The sequence below is a fragment of the Triticum dicoccoides genome, chromosome 5A (assembly GCF_002162155.2).
Source record: "Triticum dicoccoides isolate Atlit2015 ecotype Zavitan chromosome 5A, WEW_v2.0, whole genome shotgun sequence".
Taxonomy (NCBI): Eukaryota; Viridiplantae; Streptophyta; class Magnoliopsida; order Poales; family Poaceae; genus Triticum; species Triticum dicoccoides.
The window spans coordinates 274,472,664-274,494,929 of NC_041388.1; the positions used below are offsets into that span (position 1 = coordinate 274,472,664).

At 46.2% G+C, this 22,266-nt stretch overlaps 1 protein-coding gene across 1 annotated transcript; it reads right to left on the reverse strand.

Annotated features, from left to right (window-relative positions):
• Positions 1–19,685: 19,685 nt before the first annotated feature.
• Positions 19,686–20,519, reverse strand: LOC119299429 (universal stress protein YxiE-like). Its single transcript, XM_037576663.1, has 4 exons — positions 20,342–20,519; positions 20,128–20,237; positions 19,930–20,048; positions 19,686–19,848 (listed from the first exon to the last, which is right to left on the reverse strand). The coding sequence occupies exons 1-4, from the start codon at positions 20,517–20,519 to the stop codon at positions 19,686–19,688; spliced, it is 570 nt and encodes a 189-aa protein (XP_037432560.1).
• Between the last annotated feature and the right edge of the window lie 1,747 nt (positions 20,520–22,266).

Genomic DNA, 22,266 nt, shown 5'->3' on the forward strand with positions numbered 1-22,266 from the left:
GAGGTTTACTGAAACCGCTTCTAATGTATTGAACTCAGTTAGAAATTGACATGACGAAGAAGCAGGCTGGGAGAGATTCAGAAGTATGATCAACAGTTTCTGTTCCCTGCTTCGCCGTGCAGCGCTGTAAGCCGATGTCCCCTCCTTTGCCGTGTGTTTTAGAGTTTGTACTCGTCTTAGAGCAACTTCAACAGTGGCTGCAAAAAACCCACGTGTGCAGTAAAAGAAGGTCTTAGCGTGCGCGGGGCAATTTTGCGAGCTCCAGCGATGGCGGGGAACTCAGGCGTGCAGAAAAAAATCACACGCGTGAAAAAGTGGCCGCGCGCGCTAGTTTTGACACGCACGTCCGGCGCGCTTTATAAATGCAGCGCCCGATGTAAAGATTGATGGAAGCGTCTCAACCCCCGAACAAGGAGCCCGCAGGTGTATATATTGATGTATGCGTGAGATACAAGACATCCGGTTAGAGATGTAACCGGACAGGAGTATTACAGAGAGGGAGATCGAGATTACAGAGAGAGAGAGATCGAGATAGAGTCCAACAGGTTTAAACTAGAAGAAAAATACTATCCCTAGCTATGTATATGTGCCACGCAAGTCACCTGTTGATGCACACAATATGTATCGTTTAACATCCTCCCTTAATCTGAACTTCTTAAGTTTAGATCACGCTTGAACTCCTCAAATGATCTTGTAGCCAAGGCCTTCGTAAACCCATCTGCAACTTGGTCTTTTGAGTGAACAAATCGAATTTCCAACTCCTTATTAGCAACTCTTTCCCTCACAAAATGATAATCAATCTCAATATGTTTGGTTCTTGCATGAAAGACAGGATTGACAGACAAGTATGTAGCACCAAGATTATCACACCAAAGGCATGGAGTTTGGGTATGAAATATTCCAAGTTCCTTAAGCATAGACTTTACCCAGATGATCTCTGCTGTTGCATTGGCCAGTGCTTTATACTCTGCCTCAGTGCTGGATCTGGAAACAGTAGCTTGTTTCTTTGCACACCATGAGATCAAATTAGGACCAAAGAAAACTGCAAAACCACCAGTTGATCTTCTATCATCTAAGCAACATGCCCAATCAGAATCAGAAAACGCACTAACAAGAGTAGATGATGACTTGCTGAAAGTGAGTCCAACACTAAGTATTTCTCACATATCTCATTATACGTTTCGCTGCAGTCCAGTGTGCAGTAGTTGGTGCATGAAGATACTGACAAACCTTGTTTACTGCAAAAGAAATATCTGGCCTAGTAAGAGTCAAGTATTGAAGCGCACCAACCAAAACTTCTATATTTGGAGCCATCCTCTTGACTCAAAGGCTCTCCTTCAGCAAGAGAAAGTTTCTCAGAACTGGACAATGGTGTTGGAGAAGGTTTGCAACCCTGCAATCCAACTCTGCTCAAAAGATCAGTTGCATATTTCTCTTGACCTCAACACCCAAAAAATAGTGCAAATCACCTAGATCTTTGAGAGCAAATTCTGAGTTTAAATCTGACAAGAGAGATTTCACTGCTTCTTCTGACGAGCTTGTAACAATAATGTCATCCACATAGATCAGCACAAAAATGGAAGTATTTGACTTATTGTAAATAAACAGTGATGTATCAGACTTAGAGGGAACAAAACCAAGCTAATACAACTTTGTACTCAATCGAGAATACCACGCTCTAGGAGCTTGTTTTAGTCCATAGAGAGACCTGTCAAGTCTGCAAACATAAGATGGTTTACTTTTATCTTCAAACCCAGGAGGTTGCTTCATATATACTTCCTCTTCCAGAACACCATGAAGAAACTCATTCTGCACATCTAGTTGTCTAAGACTCCATCCTTTTGATACAACAATAGACAACACAAGACGGATAATGGCAGCCTTGACAACTGGACTAAAAGTATCCTCATAATCAATGCCATATCGTTGTTTGAAACCTTTAGCAACAAGCCTAGCTTTATATCGATCTATTGTCCCATCAGACTTTCTTTTTATCCTAAACACCCACTTGCAGTCAATCACATTTTTACCTGGACGTGACGGAACCAAATGCCATGTGTTATTTCTCTAAAGAGCCTGAAACTCGACATCCATAGCTTTCTTCCAGTCTGGATCATCAAGAGCCTCTTGATAGGTGTGTGGTTCTCCTGTGGAAGCGGCTAAGCCAAATTTAATCTTATAATTTGTAGGTTGAATAACACCTGCTCGAAGACGTGTAAGTGGTGGTGTAGGAGCCTGTGTATGCACAGAGGATCCAGGTGCTGGAGAGTCAGCAGAGCCAGCGGTAGATGCACCAACAGGCTCCTGGATCGAGTCATCCAATCCCGAGGAGGCGGCTGGGCTATCCACGCCCGATGGATCTTCTGTGGTCGAGCGAACAGCCGGGGACGACGGAGCTGCCACAGAAGATCCGGGTGCAGTCGGCGCATCCGTCGCGGATCGGGAGCCAGGCGCAGTCGCCCGCCTGATGTAGACGTGGGGGTCCGCCGCGAACCGCGCTGTCGGCTGGGCCCCCAGAGCTGATTGGTGCGGCGCGTCCACAAGGGACGACACAACCGCAGACCGCCGCGTGGCGACACGAGACGGGGGCGAAGCGGACGTGCACGTGGGGCTGGCCGCCGCCTGACGAGGCGCTGATCCCGAAGCCGATCCAGTCGGCCCTGACGTAGTCAGGGACGCAGATCCCGAGGGAGACCGCACCAAATTTTCCATGGCAGCCACAGAACGCATAGGTGCACCATTTTCTTCAAAAGTGGCATCGTTTTGACATGCGTTTTCAGCATTGTTTGTTCCTGTAGATAACTACAATCATCATTGCCCACACAAGCAACTCCGGATAAATTTGGAGGAAGGAGAAGAATCTCTTTTCGAAGTAGAGCACCGGCATTGGGGTGTAGTTTGGCAAAGGGAAACTGTGTTTCGTCAAACACGACATCACGGGAGATATACACACGACCGGAAGAAACATCAAGGCACTTGACACCCTTGTGTTGAGCACTATAGCCAAGGAAGACACATTGTTGAGATCGAAACATGAGTTTGCGAGTGTTGTAAGGACGAAGATTCGGCCAACAAGCACACCCAAAATACGAAGAGTAGAATAATCAGGTGTGACATGTAGAAGGCGTTCTGTGGGAGTTTCATTAGCTATTGTGCGACTAGGCCACATATTGATAAGATGAATGATACGTCTCCAACGTATCTATAATTTTTGATTGTTCCATGCTATTATATTATCAACCTTGGATGTTTTATATGCATTTATATGCTATTTTATATGATTTTTGGGACTAACCTATTAACCCAGAGCCTAGTGCCAGTTTCTGTTTTTTCCTTGTTTTAGAGTATCACAGAAAAGGAAAATCAAACGGAGTCCAATTGACCTGAAACTTCATTGAACTTATTTTTGAAACGAAAGCAACCCGGGAGACTTGGAGTCCGCGTCAAGGGAGCTTCGAGGAAGCCACAAGGTAGGGGGGCGCGCCCACCCCCCTGGGCGCGCCCTCCACCCTCGTGGGCCCCTCGTGGCTCCCCTGACGTACCTCTTCCTCCTATATATACCCATATACCCTAAAACGATCGGGGAGCACAATAGATCGGGAGTTCCGCCGCCAGAAGCCTCCGTAGCCACTTAAAGCCAATCTAGACTCGTTCCAGCACCCTGCCAGAGGGGGCAATCCTTCTCCGGTGGCCATCTTCATCATCCCGGTGCTCTCCATGACGAGGAGGGAGTAGTTCTCCCTCGGGGCTGAGGGTATGTACCAGTAGCTATGTGTTTGATCTCTCTCTCTCTCTCGTGTTCTTGAGGTGATACGATCTTGATGTATCGCCAGCAGGGCCACCAGTCGCTTGCCATGGATCGTCACGGGCAGCAGCATGGTCCGCTCGCCCCGGATGCCGGCCAGGGCGTGAAGGGAGACGACGCACGCCGTCGCTGCGGAATCCGCGGCCGCGTCCTCGGTCGCCGAGGCGGATGTAACGGGTCGGGTGAGTCGTCCTCCTCGGTGTAGTCGACCGTCTCTAAATAAGAGGCGGGGGCATACATGGGTCGGCGTGTAGGGCTCATCGCAGTTGAAGCAGAGACCCTGACGACGACGCTCCTGCTGCTCGGCCGGTGACAGCCGACGGAAGGGCCGTGTGGCGGCCGGGGGTGTGGCCGTCGCGGCTGGAAGAGGCCGATCCGAGGCTGAGAAAGTCGGCGCTGGCCGACTGGGCTGGCGACCACTCCGTCCGAGTGGCTGCTGCAGTGCCTGGGCCTGTTGCTCGAAGGCCCGGGCGTAGTACATGGCCGTCTGGAGGTCGGGGGGATCCTGGAGCTCGACGTCCACGCGGATATGGTCCGGCAGACCGCCCACAAAGAGCTCGGCGCGCTGGGTCGCGGAGACGCCCGGCGCGTGGCACGCCAGGGCCTGGAAGCGGTCGGCGTAGTCCTGCACCGTAGATGTGAACGGTAAACGACCGAGGGCCGCCAGTCGGCTCCCGCGGATAGGAGGCCCAAAACGGAGGAGATAGAGCTCCCGGAAGCGCTCCCAAGGTGGCATGCCGCCCTCGTCCTGCTCGAGGGCGTAGTACCAGGTCTGCGCTGCGCCTCGGAGATGATTGGACGCGAGCCAGGTACGATCCGAAGCGAGTGTCCGCTGCCCTCGAAAGAATTGCTCGCACTGGTTGAGCCAGTTGAGGGGGTCATCCGTGCCCTCGTAGGTGGCGAAGTCCAGTTTGGCGAAGCGAGGGGGTGTCGGCCCGCCGTGCCCGTGGGCGGCCGCAGTCGCCGAGCTGGAGGGTTGATCAAACCGCAGGGAGGGCGTCGGGTGTTCTGGCGCCGTGGAGTAGACCGGGCCCGGAGACGAGCCGGTCGCCCAAGCGGGATCGGCGATGGTGACGGTGGAAACTGCACCTGGTGCAGGGGCCGACCCGTAGCCCTAGGCGCGGGTGGTGGTACTGTCGATGGCGGCGGCGCCTGGTGGAGTTGCTGCACCGGCGCCTGCGGCGTGGGGGCCGGCGGTGGCGCCGGAAGAAGCTGCTGGGTCGGGCCCCCCAGCGGCGCGGTGGAGGCCGGCCATGCTGGCCACGGCTGTCCCGCGGCCGAGTAGTGCGGCAGCAGCAGCGGCGGCTGGGACGCCCCTCCGTAGGGCGCCTGGAAGGCCGGGGCGGGCCACTGTAGCGACGGCGGCCCGTAGGCGGTGGTGCCGGCGCTCGGTGGCGGGGGCTGGTTCCCGGCGAGGTAGAGGGTAATACCCCTGACCGCCTGGACAAGCTCCCGCAGGGTGCCCGACACCTCCTCGGGCGAGAGGAGCGGAGGCGGGTCCGCCGTGATGGTGATGGGCGCTGTCGGTGTGGTGGCGGTGGTGCCAGATGCGATCTCCGCCATCGCGGTGGAAGTGGCCGGCGGCAGCAAGAGTGGGACGGAGGTGGATGGTAGCGACGGCGGTGATGGAGATTGTGACATGATCGGCCTGGTGTCTCTGGATACCAAATTGGTAGGACTAGGGTTCCTACCGGCTCTACTACGTAGGTTGTAGGGGCAAGGAGGGAGTGGACGCGGCGAGGAACGGGCGCGTCGGCTGCAGGGCGCCGTCGCGGCTTGGGTTGAAGGCGGCGGCGGCTTGGCTGCAGCGGCTAGGGTTTCCGGCTCCTCTAGGAGCCGGGCAACAAAAGATAATAATAGTCTTTATTGCTTCCTCAAAACGATGTCTTACATGAGTATTTATAACTTTAGCCTAAGATAACTTTCCTAAGATAACTTGCCTAAGATAACTTGTGGGCCAAGCCCCTAATACTAATGCCCTTTGGAGTGACTCTTTGTTGCATGTTGAGGGATAGTTATATGATCCAATTATGTTATTATTGTTGAGAGAACTTGCACTAGTGAAATTATGAACCCTAGGCCTTGTTTCAACGCATTGCAATACCGTTTACGCTCACTTTTATCATTAGTTACCTTGCTGTTTTTATATTTTCAGATTACAAATATCTTTATCTACCATCCATATACCACTTGTATCACCATCTCTTCGCCGAACTAGTGCATCTATACAATCTACCATTGTATTGGGTGTGTTGGGGACACAAGAGACTCTTTGTTATTTGGTTGCAGGGTTGCTTGAGAGAGACCATCTTCATCCTACGCCTCTTACGAATTGATAAACCTTAGGTCACCCACTTGAGGTAAATTTGCTACTGTCCTACAAACCTCTGCACTTGGAGGCCCAACAACGTCTACAAGAAGAAGATTGTGTAGTAGACATCAAGCTCTTTTCTGACACCGTTGTCGGAGAGGTTAGCGCTTGAAGGTATATCTTTAGATCTTGCAATCGAGTCTTTTAGTTTCTTGTTTTATCACTAGTTTAATTTATAAAAGAAAATTATAAAAAATGAAATTAAGTTTGCCTCATACGCTTTATCTTTTTAATATCTTTCGTGAGTATGATGGAAAGGAAAATTGTGCCAAAGTGTTAGAAGAAGAATGCATTAAAATGTTTGGCACTAAATATTTGAATGATGAGCATGATTGCAATGTTGTTAGTATGAATTTCTTGAATATTCATGATGCTAATGATATGCAAAGCTACAAGCTTTGGAAATCTATGTTTGATGAAGATGATATTTTTTGTCCCCCAAGTTTTAATGAGAAAATTTATTATGATGAAAGCATGCCTCCTATTTATGATGTATTGATGAAAGTGGATTTGGAGAGGTCATGACTTTATTTTGTGATGAATCCACTATTTCGGAAGAGGTTCCAATTGATTATAAGAACAAAGTTGCTATCTATGATGATTATTGTGATGACTTGTATGTTATAAAGAATAATGATATCCATCATGACTTTAGTTTTCAATTGGATTATGCCTCACATGATAATTATTTTGTTGAGTTTCCTCCCACTATTATTCATGAGAAGAATTTTACTTGTGTGGAGAGTAATAAAATTTCTATGCTTGTAGATCATGAAAAGAATGCTTTAGGTGCTAGTTATATTGTTGAATTCATTCATGATGCTACTGAAAATTATTATGAGAGAGGAACATATGCTTGTAGGAATTGCAATAATATCAAGTTTCCTCTCTATGTGCTTAAAGTTTTGAAGCTATACTTGTTTTACCTTCCTATGCAAGTTGATTCTTATTCTCATAAGTTGTTTGCTCACAAAATCCCTATGCATAGGAAGTGGGTTAGACTTAAATGTGTTAGTCATATTATTCATGATGCTCTCTTTATGTTACAATTCTTATCTTCTATACGAGCATTATTGAAATCATCATGCCTAGCTAGGGGCGTTAAACGATAGCACTTGTTGGGAGGCAACCCAACTTTATTTTTGTTCCTTGCTTTTTGTTTTTGTTTAGTAATAAATAATTCATCTATCCTATGTTTAGATGTGTTTTTATGTTTTAGTTAGTGTTTGTTCCAAGTAGAACCGTTGGGAAGACTTGGAGAAAGTCTTGTTGATCTTGCTGTAAAAAACAGAAACTTTAGCGCTCACGAGAATTACTGTAATTTTTTATTGGAGAGTGCTATTTAGTTAAAAAAATTGCAGATGATTAATAGATAAATTCCTCAGGTCCAACAATTTATTTTAGAATTTTTGGGGTTCCAGAAGTATACGTTTGATCTAGATTACTATAGGTTGTTCTCTTTTTGACAGATTCTGTTTTATATGTGTTGTTTGCTTATTTTGATGAATCTATGAGTGGTATCGGAGGGTATGACCATAGAGAAGTTGGAATACAGTAGATATTACACTAATATAAATAAATAATGAGTTCATTATAGTACCTTGAAGTGGTGATTTATTTTCTTATACTAACGGAGCTTACGAGTTTTCTGTTAAGTTTTCTGTTGTGAAGTTTTCAAGTTTTGGGTAAAGATTCGATTGAACTATGGAATAAGGAGTGGCAAGAGCCTAAGCTTGAGGATTCCCAAGGCACCCCAAGGTAATATTCAAGGAAAACCAAAAGCCTAAGCTTGGGGATGCCCTGGAAGGCATCCCCTCTTTCGTCTTCGTTTATCGGTAACTTTACTTGGAGCTATATTTTTATTTACCACATGATATGTGTTTTACTTGGAGAGTCATTTTATTTTATTTAGTTTTGCTTGCGGTTTGAATAAAATACCAAGATCTGAAATTCTTAAATGTTAGTGAGTCTTCACATAGTTGCATAATTATTCAACTACTCATTGATCTTCATTTATATCTTTCGAAGTAGTTTGTCATTTGCTCTGGTGCTTCATTTATATCCTTTTAGAGCACGGTGGTGGTTTTATTTTATAAAAATAGATGAACTCTCATGCTTCACTTATATTATTTTAAGAGTCTTTAGAACAACATGGTAATTTGCTTTGGTTATGAATTTAGTCCTAATATGATGGACATCCAAGTCATATAAAGTGCATTGAATACTAAGAGAAGTTTGATACTTGATGATTGTTTTGAGATATGAGGGTGGTAATATTAGAGTCATGCTAGTTGAGTAGTTGTGAATTTGAGAAATACTTGTGTTGAAGTTTGTGATTCCCGTAGCATGCACGTATGGTGAACCGTTATGTGATGAAGTCGGAGCATGATTTATTTATTGATTGCCTTCCTTATGAGTGGCGGTCAGGAACGAGCGATGGTCTTTTCCTACCAATCTATCCCCCTAAGAGCATGCGCGTAGTACTTTGTTTCGATAACTAATAGATTTTTGCAATAAGTATGTGAGTTCTTTATGACTAATGTTGAGTCCATGGATTATACGCACTCTCACCCTTCCACCATTCTAGCCTCTCTAGTACCGCGTAACTTTCGCCGGTACCATAAACCTACCATATATCTTCCTCAAAACAACCACCATACCTACCTATTATGACATTTCCATAGCCATTCCGAGATATATTGCCATGCAATTTTCCACCGTTCCGTTTATTATGACACGCTCCATCATTGTCATATTGCTTTGCATGATCATGTAGTTGACATCGTATTTGTGGCAAAGCCACCGTTCATAAATCTTTCATACATGTCACTCATGAGTCATTGCACATCCCGGTACACCGCCGGAGGCATTCATATAGAGTCATATCTTGTCCTAAGTATCGAGTTGTAATTCTTGAGTTGTAAGAAAATAAAAGTGTGATGATCATCATTATTAGAGCATTGTCCCAGTGAGGAAAGGATGATGGAGACTATGATTCCCCCACAAGTCGGGATGAGACTCCGGACGAAAAAAAGAGGCCAAAGAAGCCCAAATAAAAAAGAGGCCATAAAAAAAGAGAAAAGGCCCAAATAAAAACGAGAGAAAAAGAGAGAAGGGACAATTCTACTATCCTTTTACCACACTTGTGCTTCAATATAGCACCATGATCTTCATGATAGAGAGTCTCCTATCTTGTCACTTTCATATACTAGTGGGAATCTTTCATTATAGAACTTGGCTTGTATATTCCAATGATGGGCTTCCTCAAAATGCCCTAGGTCTTTGAGCAAGCAAGTTGAATGCACATCCACTAGTTTCTTTTGTTGAGCTTTCATACACTTATAGCTCTAGTGCATCCGTTGCATGGCAATCCCTACTCACTCACATTGATATTTATTAATGGGCATCTCCATAGCCCGTTGATACGCCTAGTTGATGTGAGACTATCTTCTCCTTTTTGTCTTCTCCACAATCACCCTTATATTCCATCTATAATGCTATATCCATGGCTCACGCTCATGTATTACGTGAAGATTAAATTTTTTTGAGAACATCAAAAGTATGAAATAATTGCTTGGCTTGTCATAGGGGTTGTGCATGATTTAAATACGTTATGTGGTGAAGATGAAGCATAGCCAGACTATATGATTTTGTAAGGATAACTTTCTTTGGCCATGTTATTTTGAGAAGACATGATTACTTAGTTAGTATGCTTGAAGTATTATTATTTTTATGTCAATATTAAACTTTTGTCTTGAATCTTATGGATCTGAATATTCTTACCACAATAAAGAGAATTATATGGATAAATATGTTAGGTAGCATTCCACATCAAAAATTCTGTTTTTATCATTTACCTACTCGAGGACGAGTAGGAATTAAGCTTGGGGATGCTCATACGTCTTCAACATATCTATAATTTTTGATTGTTCCATGCTATTATATTATCAACGTTTGATGTTTTATATGCATTTATATGCTATTTTATATGATTTTTGGGACTAACCTATTAACCCAGAGCCTAGTGCCAGTTTCTGTTTTTTCCTTGTTTTAGAGTATCACAAAAAAGGAAAATCAAACGGAGTCCAATTGACCTGAAACTTTACGGAACTTATTTTTGGAACGAAAGCAACCCGGGAGACTTGGAGTCCACGTCAAGGGAGCCTCGAGGAAGCCACGAGGTAGGGGGGCGCGCCCACCCCCCTGGGCGCGCCCTCCACCCTCGTGGCTCCCCTGACGTACCTCTTCCTCCTATATATACCCATATACCCTAAAACGATCGGGGAGCACAATAGATCGGGAGTTCCGCCGCCAGAACCCTCTGTAGCCACCGAAAGCCAATCTAGACTCGTTCCGGCACCCTGCCGGAGGGGGCAATCCTTCTCCGGTGGCCATCTTCATCATCCCGGTACTCTCCATACGATGAGGGAGTAGTTCTCCCTCGGGGCTGAGGGTATGTACCAGTAGCTATGTGTTTGATCTCGCTCTCTCTCTCTCTCTCGTGTTCTTGAGGTGATACGATCTTGATGTATCGCGAGCTTTGCTATTATAGTTGGATCTTATGATATTTTCTCCCCCCTCTACTTCTTGTAATGGATTGAGTTTCCCCTTTGAAGTTATCTTATCGGATTGAGTCTTTAAACATTTGAGAACACTTGACGTATGTCTTGCCGTGTGTATCTGTGGTGACAATGGGATATCACGTGATTCACTTGATGTATGTTTTGGTGATCAACTTGCGGGTTCCTCCCATGAACCTATGCATAGGGGTTGTCACATGTTTTCGTCGTGATTCTCCGGTACAAACTTTGGGGCACTCTTTGAGGTTCTATGTGTTGGTTGAATAGATGAATCTGAGATTGTGTGATGCATATCGTATAATCATACCCACGGATACTTGAGGTGACATTGGAGTATCTAGGTGACATTAGGGTTTTGGTTGATTTGTGTCTTAAGGTGTTATTCTAGTACAAACTCTAGGGTTGTTTGTGACACTTATAGGAATAGCCCAACGGATTGATTGGAAAGAATAACTTTGAGGTGGTTTCGTACCCTACCATAATCTCTTCGTTCGTTCTCCGTTATTAATGACTTTGGAGTGACTCTTTGTTGCATGTTGAGGGATAGTTATGTGATCCAATTATGTTATTATTGTTGAGGGAACTTGCACTAGCGAAAGTATGAACCTTAGGCCTTGTTTCAACGCATTTCAATACCGTTTACGCTCACTTTTATCATTAGTTACTTTGCTGTTTTTATATTTTCAGATTATAAATATCTTTATCTACCATCCATATACCACTTGTATCACCATCTCTTCGCCGAACTAGTGCACCTATACAATCTACCATTGTATTGGGTGTGTTTGGGACACAAGAGACTCTTTGTTATTTGGTTGCAAGGTTGCTTGAGAGAGACCATCTTCATCCTACGCCTCCTACGGATTGATAAACCTTAGGTCATCCACTTGAGGGAAATTTGCTACTGTCCTACAAACCTCTGCACTTGGAGGACAAGAAGAAGGTTGTGTACTAGACATCAATGAACAGCGGTAAGAAAAGCTTCATCCCAAAATTTTAAGGGCATGGAGGCCGCAGCTAGAAGAGCTAGACCTACTTCAACAATGTGTCTATGCTTACGTTCCGCGGAACCGTTTTGTTGATGAGCATGGGGACAAGACACATGATGAGATATGCCATTTTTTTGAAAAAACGAATTTAGTTTTTCATACTCACCACCCAGTCTGATTGCATGGCAATGATTTTGCTATCAAACTTGAGTTCAACAAGGGCTTGAAAGTTGTGAAAGACTTGGAACACATCAGAACGTTTTTTAAGAAGATAGATCCAAGTGTATTTGTTGTAGTCATCAACAAAACTTACATAGTAAGAGTGTCTACCAATAGAAGTGGGTGCTGGACCCCAAACATTAGAAAAAATAAGTTGCAAAGGCTTGGTACACACACTGGTAGAAATAGGATAAGGTAACCGATGAATTTTTGCTTTTTGACATGAATCACAAATAGTTTCTTTATCTCTCTCACCAACAACTGGGAGTTTATTTTTACTAAGAATTTGATGAACAGTAGTAAACAAGGGATGACCTAAACGACTATGCCACCTTTCAGCAAAAAGCTTGATGGCACCATACACTTGTTTATTGAATTTGCAGTATTAAGGAAGCAATGAATAGAGCCCTTGCACATAGGTACCCCTGTGGAGAACTCTCTTCGTGACCTAGTCCTTGATCAAAAATAAATAGGGGTGAAACTCTAGAAAGACATTGTTATCAAGAGCAATGCGATGAATGGAAAGAAGTGTTTTAGAAGCATTGGGAACATGCAAGATTTCGTTTATGACAAGGTCTTTATGTGGGGTTTTGATAATTGATTGACCAACATGACTAATCTTCATACCTGTCCCATTGGATGCGGTGTAGACTTGATCATGACCATGGTACTTTTCATGCATTGTCACCTTTTCCAGCTCTCCAATGATGTGATTTGTGGCGCCCGTGTCGAGGTACCAATTTGTGTAAACACCATATGAAGTATCAGCAGCAGCTGCAACCTTTTTTCTTTGGGATGTATCATCGGCATAGCACCAATCACAATCTTCAGCAATATGGTTAGTCTTTTTGCAGATTTGACACTTGCCTTCATAACCTTCATAGCCCTGAAAATTGTTGCGCCCTCTGTTGCTGTTGTGGAAGGAGCGCCTAGGATTGTAGCCACCTCCGAAGTTGCCCTGCTGGGAATATCCACCACCACCACCACCGTTGTGATGGCCACCACCGGTGCTGTTTTGATGATAGCCACCACTACCACCATTATAGCCGGCGCCACCAGAGCCATGATAGCCGATGCTGGAGTTGTTGTTGTAGTTGTTCCCGCCGCCACCGCCGCCGCCGCGAGATCCACCGCCGCCATTGCCTTTCTGCTGGCCACGAAACCCCTTGCCGGGTCCCTGGCGGCCGCGAGAAGCGCTGTTGGCCGATGACTTGAAGCTGCCTGCGCCAGTCCCATGGAACATCTCGCCTCTCTGATCGAAGTTTGCCACCATGGAGAAGAGCTGCTCGACGGAGATCAGATCAGTACGAACGTCCAATGCGGAGATGATGGGCTGATACTCCATATCAAGCCCCGCAATGATGAAAGACACCATCTCGTCTTCCCCGATCGGTTTTCCTGCCGCTGCAAGTTCATCAGAGAGAGCTCGCATATTACCGAAGTAGGTTGCCGCCGGTAGTGTGCCCTTCTGGGCGTTGGTGAGGGAGGCTCTGATGTTATTGACGCGCGAGAGAGAGACTGCAGAGAACATCTTGCTTAGGGCTGTCCATATTGCATATGAAGTTTCCATCGAGGCCACCTGAACAAGCACTTCTTTGGAGAGGTTACGAAGAAGGTAGGCGACGATTTGCCAATCCTGGATGAGCCAGGGAGGGTAGGCAGGGTTTGAAACGATTTGATCCTTGCCATCTTTGTCCTTGGTGGTGATGGTTTTGGGAGGCTCCTCTATAGTCTGATCTACGTAGCCATAAAAGCCGGCGCCCATTATCTGGGATCGTGGTTGAGCTCGCCAGAGGACGTTGTCACGCCCCGAGACCGGGCCTAGGCGAGACAGCCGCCGCGCGCCTATAGACCAGGGGCCTATAGTCACGCAAGGCGTGATTAAGGAGGCATAAACCAACAGTGGATCACAAAAGCTCATATATTAACTATACAAATTCCTTTACATTTACAAAATGGCTCAAATAAATTATTTTCTAGTCGCTTCCCACCCACTGGTCCAGCCTATTCTTCTATGACATCTTCTAAACATGCTTATGTTACATTGTCTGCATCTAGAAAAACAGAGAAAGCAAGGGTGAGTATGACAAGTCATACTCAGCAAGTAGGTACTTCACTATTCAACAAAGAAGAATAGTATGGTAGTGTATCTCAACAGATGAACTTGATCCATAGGATAAACAAGGTAATAATCATCGGAACGTATTTTGGTGGAAATGGACAAAAGAACATATAACTAGATTTAATGGAAACAACCAGGAATTTATTGGCGTCACACATGACCGCAAGCTTCCCAACCCGGGAGTTACAGGGGTGAAATTTCACACTTTTACGCTCTTAAGAGGGGTACTTCGACGTCGACAGCCTCGACTAGAATCACACAGGTTCCAGAAGAGCAGAGCTCTTTATTCCCCCAAGAACCGACCACTCGACTTACTAGTGTCGATCGCTCCTACGGATCCATCATCGACACGCTTCCGAACGAGTGCCGTTCTTAGCGGAGAACTCAGACAGTCCCATACCTGAACTGTGACCGGTACAATACGTTTGCCGTCGTGACACCAATATAGATGGATGTGTGTTTAAATCAAATAATAGGATCACTCAAATACCAGTCAAAGACAAAACACTCATGACTTTTCGTGAGTTCCTCCAAAATACTCGGATTCCATCAACAAATGGATTATGAGGACAACACATCCCTTAACAAAGGATCAACAAAGATCAAGGTGCAACAATATAATCAAGTACTCAAGGAAGACAACAATAAGGCATGCAGGGAGTTTAGCAAAGCAGCTACTTGCCTTAGATAACAATATTCCTCCTTGGAGATAATATTCTCCTAGCAAATAAATCCATCAATGTATAATCCAATAGTCGTACATATACTATACTAATATTCTCCGGACACACGGCTCAGTTCTTCACTCCAGCAGCACCTATACGCCCCATATAACTCCTCCATGTCTTGTCTCTCTCTCACTCACACGCTCTCTCTTCTTCTCACTTCTTTCGTTCTCTAGTAGATGGTTTGAAGCTGCAACAACCAGCAGCAGGAGGTCCTATTTATAGGGTTGATTGTGGGTTGAAAGCTAGCAAAATATCGCAGCCGCAGTGACCCTTCCAGCTGACCTTTGGAGCTGGTAAAAAGATTTGGCTGCTGCCCCTACAACTAGTGCAAAGGCCTAATCAACCTGGTCACCATAGGAAGAGTCCACGTATAGGACTAGAATGTCCAAGAGACTACATGCATGCCACGCCAACCTCCAGGTACACATAGATTTTTACTTAGCTAGCAAGGACAGTACATACGTGTGCATTCTCATTATTACATGCATGCACCTAGTTGAATATCTACCGGTCTATCATTTGTACCTGGTCCAATTCCATCTATTCAAATGCCATGTTAACCCCCTTATAGTTATCTACTACCACATACAAACACCACCATGTGAGTGCAAGGATGCTAGACTCACGTGCACAAATGCACACCCTATCTGATTGTGTGGTTATTCCATCTAATTTTTATTGCAGGGAGAAAAATGCATGTCTATTATATTTCTTTGAAACAGTGCTCAATCATTTATTTAACAAATAATATAGATTTAATTATTCATCTTAACTTAAGAACATAAAATAATAACCCTAAAAATCTGGGTTATTACATCTTTCCCCCCTTATAAGAATTTCGTCCCCGAAATTCAACACTAACATCTTTTTTGGGGGGAGTCAAATTCCCTCCAATCATATTTGGGACAATTTATTTGATGCATGCTCAATAATTACTTAGAAATAATGCAACCAAGATTTGCAATATTTTCTATAATTCATAGATATATCTGCTATAACATAAGTTGGTAACACTAAACATTTTATTTGGTAAGGTCATTAACAAACATTAACAACAAGGATAGATGGTGATATAGTAATTGTCCCATTACTAGAAAAATATCACCGGTTGTCTTAAACAAGAAAATCTACACAAATAACAAGTCATGAATTAATCTAGCAAAATGTCTATTTATTTCCCATGCATCCTCAAATTTCACCAATAATATGTACGCTATATTTTTTATTTCCATGGATATCTGTCAACAATATTCGTGAGTAACAACACACAAACTAGTTGAGACAAGATATGAAAATAAAATATTCATACTTGTCACACAACACAAATATATTCGACGATCTACCCGTTTATCCCAACGCAACCTAAAACCTAGAGCTCTGATACCACTTTAACTGTCACGCCCCGAGACCGGGCCTAGGCGAGACAGCCGCCGCGCGCCTATAGACCAGGGGCCTATAGTCACGCAAGGCGTGATTAAGCAGGCATAAACCAACAGTGGATCACAAAAGCTCATATATTAACTATACAAATTCCTTTACATTTACAAAATGGCTCAAATAAATTATTTTCTAGTCGCTTCCCACCCACTGGTCCAGCCTATTCTTCTATGACATCTTCTAAACATGCTTATGTTACATTGTCTGCATCTAGAAAAACAGAGAAAGCAAGGGTGAGTACGACAAGTCATACTCAGCAAGTAGGTACTTCACTATTCAACAAAGAAGAATAGTATGGTAGTGTATCTCAACAGATGAACTTGATCCATAGGATAAACAAGGTAATAATCATCGAAACGTATTTTGGTGGAAATGGACAAAAGAACATATAACTAGATTTAATGGAAACAACCAGGAATTTATTGGCGTCACACATGACCGCAAGCTTCCCAACCCGGGAGTCACAGGGGTGAAATTTCACACTTTACGCTCTTAAGAGGGGTACTCCGACGTCGACAGCCTCGACTAGAACCACACAGGTTCCAAAAGAGCAGAGCTCTTTATTCCCCCAAGAACCGACCACTCGACTTACTAGTGTCGATCGCTCCTACGGATCCATCATCGACACGCTTCCGAACGAGTGCCGTTCTTAGCGGAGAACTCAGACAGTCCCATACCTGAACTGTGACCGGTACAATACGTTTGCCGTCGTGACACCAATATAGATGGGTGTGTGTTTAAATCAAATGATAGGATCATTCAAATACCAGTCAGAGACAAAACACTCATGACTTTTCGTGAGTTCCTCCAAAATACTCGGATTCCATCAACAAATGGATTATGAGGACAACACATCCCTTAACAAAGGATCAACAAAGATCAAGGTGCAACAATATAATCAAGTACTCAAGGAAGACAACAATAAGGCATGCAGGGAGTTTAGCAAAGCAGCTACTTGCCTTAGATAACAAGATTCCTCCTTGGAGATAATATTCTCCTAGCAAATAAATCCATCAATGTATAATCCAATAGTCGTACATATACTATACTAATATTCTCCGGACACACGGCTCAGTTCTTCACTCCAGCAGCACCTATACGCCCCATATAACTCCTCCATGTCTTGTCTCTCTCTCACTCACACGCTCTCTCTTCTTCTCACTTCTTTCGTTCTCTAGTAGATGGTTTGAAGCTGCAACAACCAGCAGCAGGAGGTCCTATTTATAGGGTTGATTGTGGGTTGAAAGCTAGCAAAATATCGCAGCCGCAGTGACCCTTCCAGCTGACCTTTGGAGCTGGTAAAAAGATTTGGCTGCTGCCCCTACAGCTAGTGCAAAGGCCTAATCAACCTGGCCACCATAGGAAGAGTCCACGTATAGGACTAGAATGTCCAAGAGACTACATGCATGCCACGCCAACCTCTAGGTACACATAGATTTTTACTTAGCTAGCAAGGACAGTACACACGTGTGCATTCTCATTATTACATGCATGCACCTAGTTGAATATCTACCGGTCTATCATTTGTACCTGGTCCAATTCCATCTATTCAAATGCCATGTTAACCCCCTTATAGTTATCTACTACCACATACAAACACCACCAGGTGAGTGCAAGGATGATAGACTCACGTGCACAAATGCACACCCTATCTGATTGTGTGGTTATTCTATCTAATTTTTATTGCAGGGAGAAAAATGCATGTCTATTATATTTCTTTGAAACAATGCTCAATCATTTATTTAAACAAATAATACAGATTTAATTATTCATCTTAACTTAAGAACATAAAATAATAACCCTAAAAATCTGGGTTATTACAGACGTAGTTCGTCCTGGCGAGAGGCTCGGAGGTGTTGTAATTGAGGCTGGAGGTAATGGTGGCGGTGGAGGTTGACATGGCTGCGGGTTGATGGGTAGGGGATCAACTAGGAAGAACTAGGCGCTATAGGTTGTTACGTGGGGAATCGATGGAGAGGAACTAGATGTGATGGAAGGGCGTGCTCTGTATACCATGTAAAGATCGATGGAAGCGTCTCAACCCCCGAATAGGGAGCCCGCAGGTGTATATATTGATGTATGCGTGAGATACAAGACATCCGGTTAGAGATATAACTGAACAGGAGTGTTACAGAGAGGGAGATCGAGATTACAGAGAGAGAGATCGAGATAGAGTCCAACATGTTTAAACTAGAAGAAAATACTATCCCTAGCTATGTATATGTGCCACGCAAGTCACCTGTTGATGCACTCAATATGTTCGTTTAACACCCGCCACGCGCCCTCTCACTGCTCTCCACCTCGCCACGCGCTTTCTGCCGCTCTCTCCCCGCTTTCTCGCCTCGCCGCCGACACGCCACCACCGCGCCACCATGCCGCCGCGGAGTTTCGGGCTACCGTGGCGTCCGCGCGCGCCCCTCCGACACCTTCTCCGCCGAGATCCGATCCGGCGACATGCGCCTCGGCCTCGGCACCTTCGACACCGTCCACGAGGGCGCCCGCGCGTACGACGCGGCGGCGTGATGCCTACGGCGGCCTCATAGGGACATGAACTTCCCGGAGGTGCTGATGCGGGAGCTAACGCCTCCCCCGCGGCTTATCACCGACGAGGATCGTCGCCACAACCGGAGGCGGGAGCGCCGTCTCGGCCTTGCCGAGATGGACGAGGAAGCCATGACGCTGTGGCGTGACGCTTCCCGCAGGACGTCATCAACGAGCGCCAGTTCTATGCGCAAAAGAGGGCGGAGAGGAGGACGGAACGAGCCGCCTATCGCGAGTACAGGCGTATGCGGAAGGCGGCCTCTCAATTCAACATCGACCTAGGAGCAGCGTCGCCCTGGGACTTCGATGATGATCGGTACCTTGACGCTTTCATTGAGACGTCAGAGGAGGACATCATCGAGGCGGAGTCGGAGGAGGAGGAGGACGACGACGAGGAGTAGTTTTTTATCTATCGTTCATCTATCGTAGGAGGAGGCTATGAACTACCTATGTATCGTTTTATCTATCGTTTTTATCTATCTATGTACCTTTTATCTATCCATGCCTATCGTATCGAGTCGGAGCCGAATGTGTATCGAGTCGAAGTAGAAGGAGAAGAAATATAGCGCGTCTGCTGAAGCTGCGCGCGCAATTTTTTGCAGCGGCCGCATAAAAACTAGCTACGAAGGCGCTGTAAACATTTTTTTTAACGTGCCTTTTGGAGATGCTCTTACAGTGTTATAAACTGAGCGGATTACAGATTACACTCGGCTTACGGCGAAACACAACTACGCACATGTTTTTCCTGCGTTTAGTAACTGGGTTGACATCGATCATGGTGAATTTTATTAATGAACGCTATTCGATCTGTTGACAGTGACACCAAGCTAGAACATCGAACATACTAGACATCATACGGGCAGTGAAAAGCCCCGATGACAAACGCGCGACGATCATTCCGCCATTAAGCACCCCTGTTGTAAACATGGTGACGGGCAGCTGATTGGAGATGACCTCGTCCGCTGGCCATCCTTGTCGACGGGCGGCGGCCGGACCACCATGACGGGGCAGCTGGCGTGGTGCGCGCAGTAGTCGCTCACGCTCCCCAGGAACGCCCTGCAGCCAAAAGAATGAGCAATCGTACGTACGTGCATGTATCGCGATCAATCGTGAGACGGGCACACGTACGTAACGCACCTCCCGACGGCGCCGAGCCCGCGGCTGCCGACGACGAGCAGGCCGGCGCCCGCGTCCTCCGCGGCGCGGCACAGCGCCTCCCTCGACTCCCCCTCCACCAGCACCGCCGCCGCGCTCACCTGCGCAGCAGCCACGGCTTAAGTTGATGAGCCGACGGCGTGTGTCACAACTCACAAGGGCCTATATTGCTTTACATACCCCTCGTCCGTGGCAGACCCGCCTGGCCCTGTCGAGCAGGCTGCGCGCGCTCTCCTTGCGCGCCGCTCGCACCGACTGCATGATCTCCGGCGCGCCGTACACCGCTGACCCTGCGTGCGTGGTCAATCACATCATATCATATTCATATCAGCGCCGCTGATGTGCAGCAATGTCGCGCGAGGCGTGCCGTGATGTTGGTCGTCAGCTAGCTCACCTGGCCCGCCGACCGGGCACATGGCGTGGTGGAGCGGCTCCAGGGCGTGGACGAGCACGAGCTCATGCCGGGCCTCCTCCGTAGCCGGCTGATCGCCGGCGGGGAAAAGGGAGCGTAGCACCCAGTCTAGCGCGTGGTGGCTCCCGCCGCTGTCATCCAGCGCGACCACCACCTTCATCGTTCGCCTCTCTTGTTCTTGGTGTTTATTGACTCAGGTTGTCGCCGATGCGGCCGGTGCGGGAGCGTGTGGGTCATATATACGTGAATCCAAACCACGTAGTGCCGTGGAGAGGGAGAACGGACGGAGCTGTGGAGCGGTGGGTCATGGATGGCGGCGGCGAGACGACGAGGCGCCGTGCGCGCGTGGCATATCCATGCACGATCAAACGGCCGCGCGCCGCCGTGGCCCCGTAAGCGCCAAGCCGGCTCCACGCCACCATCTTGCTAGCTCGAGCCTTGAGCGGTACAGCCGCGTGCTCATAATTATGCGTTTGGTTGAAGGTATGATATAAATGGATTGGAACCGTTCTGAGATTGAATCTTTGTAGCTCCAGAATGTTTCAGTTTATGTTCCTACCTATTGTCTGGATATACCAAGAGAGATCTACGGTCTAATGAGGCTACTATGAAATATTTACTCATGGGTGGGGCAAGCTCTTCTATTCTGGTTCATGATTTCTCTTAGCTATATGGTTCATCTGGGAGGCCTAAAATGGAACATGAAATGGAACAGGCGCCTGTGGCCCGGAAGCCTGATATCATAGCCTTTACGACGAACGGGGAACACTCATTGTTTACGGCATGGACTACCACGGTATCTAATCCTGTTCGCTCCCCATGCTTTCGCACCCCAGCGTCGGTAGGGACCCAGAGAGTTGCCTTCGCTTTTGGCGTTCCTTCGTAGATCTACAGATTTCACCCCTACACACGAAATTCCACTCTCCTCTGTCTCACTCAAGTGAATTGGTTCCACCAAAAAAACGGAATGCAGGGAATGACCTTAAGCTTCCATACGCAAGAGAAATGAAGACCACCTTCCTCATTAAATGGCTGGCAGACCTCCCTGTATACTTCCTTCATCCTAATCATCAGAGTGAACAGAAGACCCCCACGAAGGAAAGGTACTTGTTCGAGGAAAGAAAGCGTATTAGTGCTCTGGGCTAATCGGTCGGGTAGAAGCTCGTAACAAGAGCAAGCATTGGAGAAAGCGTATCCTCGCGAATATGGCAGGGCGGTACGCTCTGCTCTCTCGCGACCTCCACTCTAATCAAAAGACTAAAGGCCCCTACGAAAGATGAAAAAGGCGAGGACTGAAATGAGAAAGGGAATAGAAGTTAGGAAGACTACTGAGGTAGGGCGGCGGGTGAGCTCAACCTCGAACCAAACAAGCAACAGATTGAGCAACGGGGACTTTCACGAAATGAAAACGGGCGGCATCATCGTATGCTCGACATTAGTTGCCCTGGTGTATATCCCGGAGTACTCCTATGGCCGATCTGTCACCCATACATGAAGGCCGTGCTACAATGGCAATGACAATGGGAAGCAAGGCTGTAAGGCGGAGCGAATCGATTTGAATCATCTCGCTTTTCATTCATTTCAGCCACGCCATAATAGCCGCCACAATAAGAAAGAAGCAAGCGAAACAGCTAGAAGCGCTCGCTTTCAGTTTATGTGTTTGGCTTAATATAAGAGATGGTCTAATTATTTAGGATGGGACCACCTCTCATGTTCAAATGGTCATGCATACAAAGGGTGGCCGGCCAATTTCGTTGGGAGGAAAGGTTCAGCATCTTTGAGGCATATTCTTTTTTTTGACTCGAACCATTCAAGTGCTTTATAACCAAACATGTATATTTTTTGGACGATCCCAACCCATCTGTGACCACCCTTGCAACCAAACGTACTCTCTGAATTTACTTGAG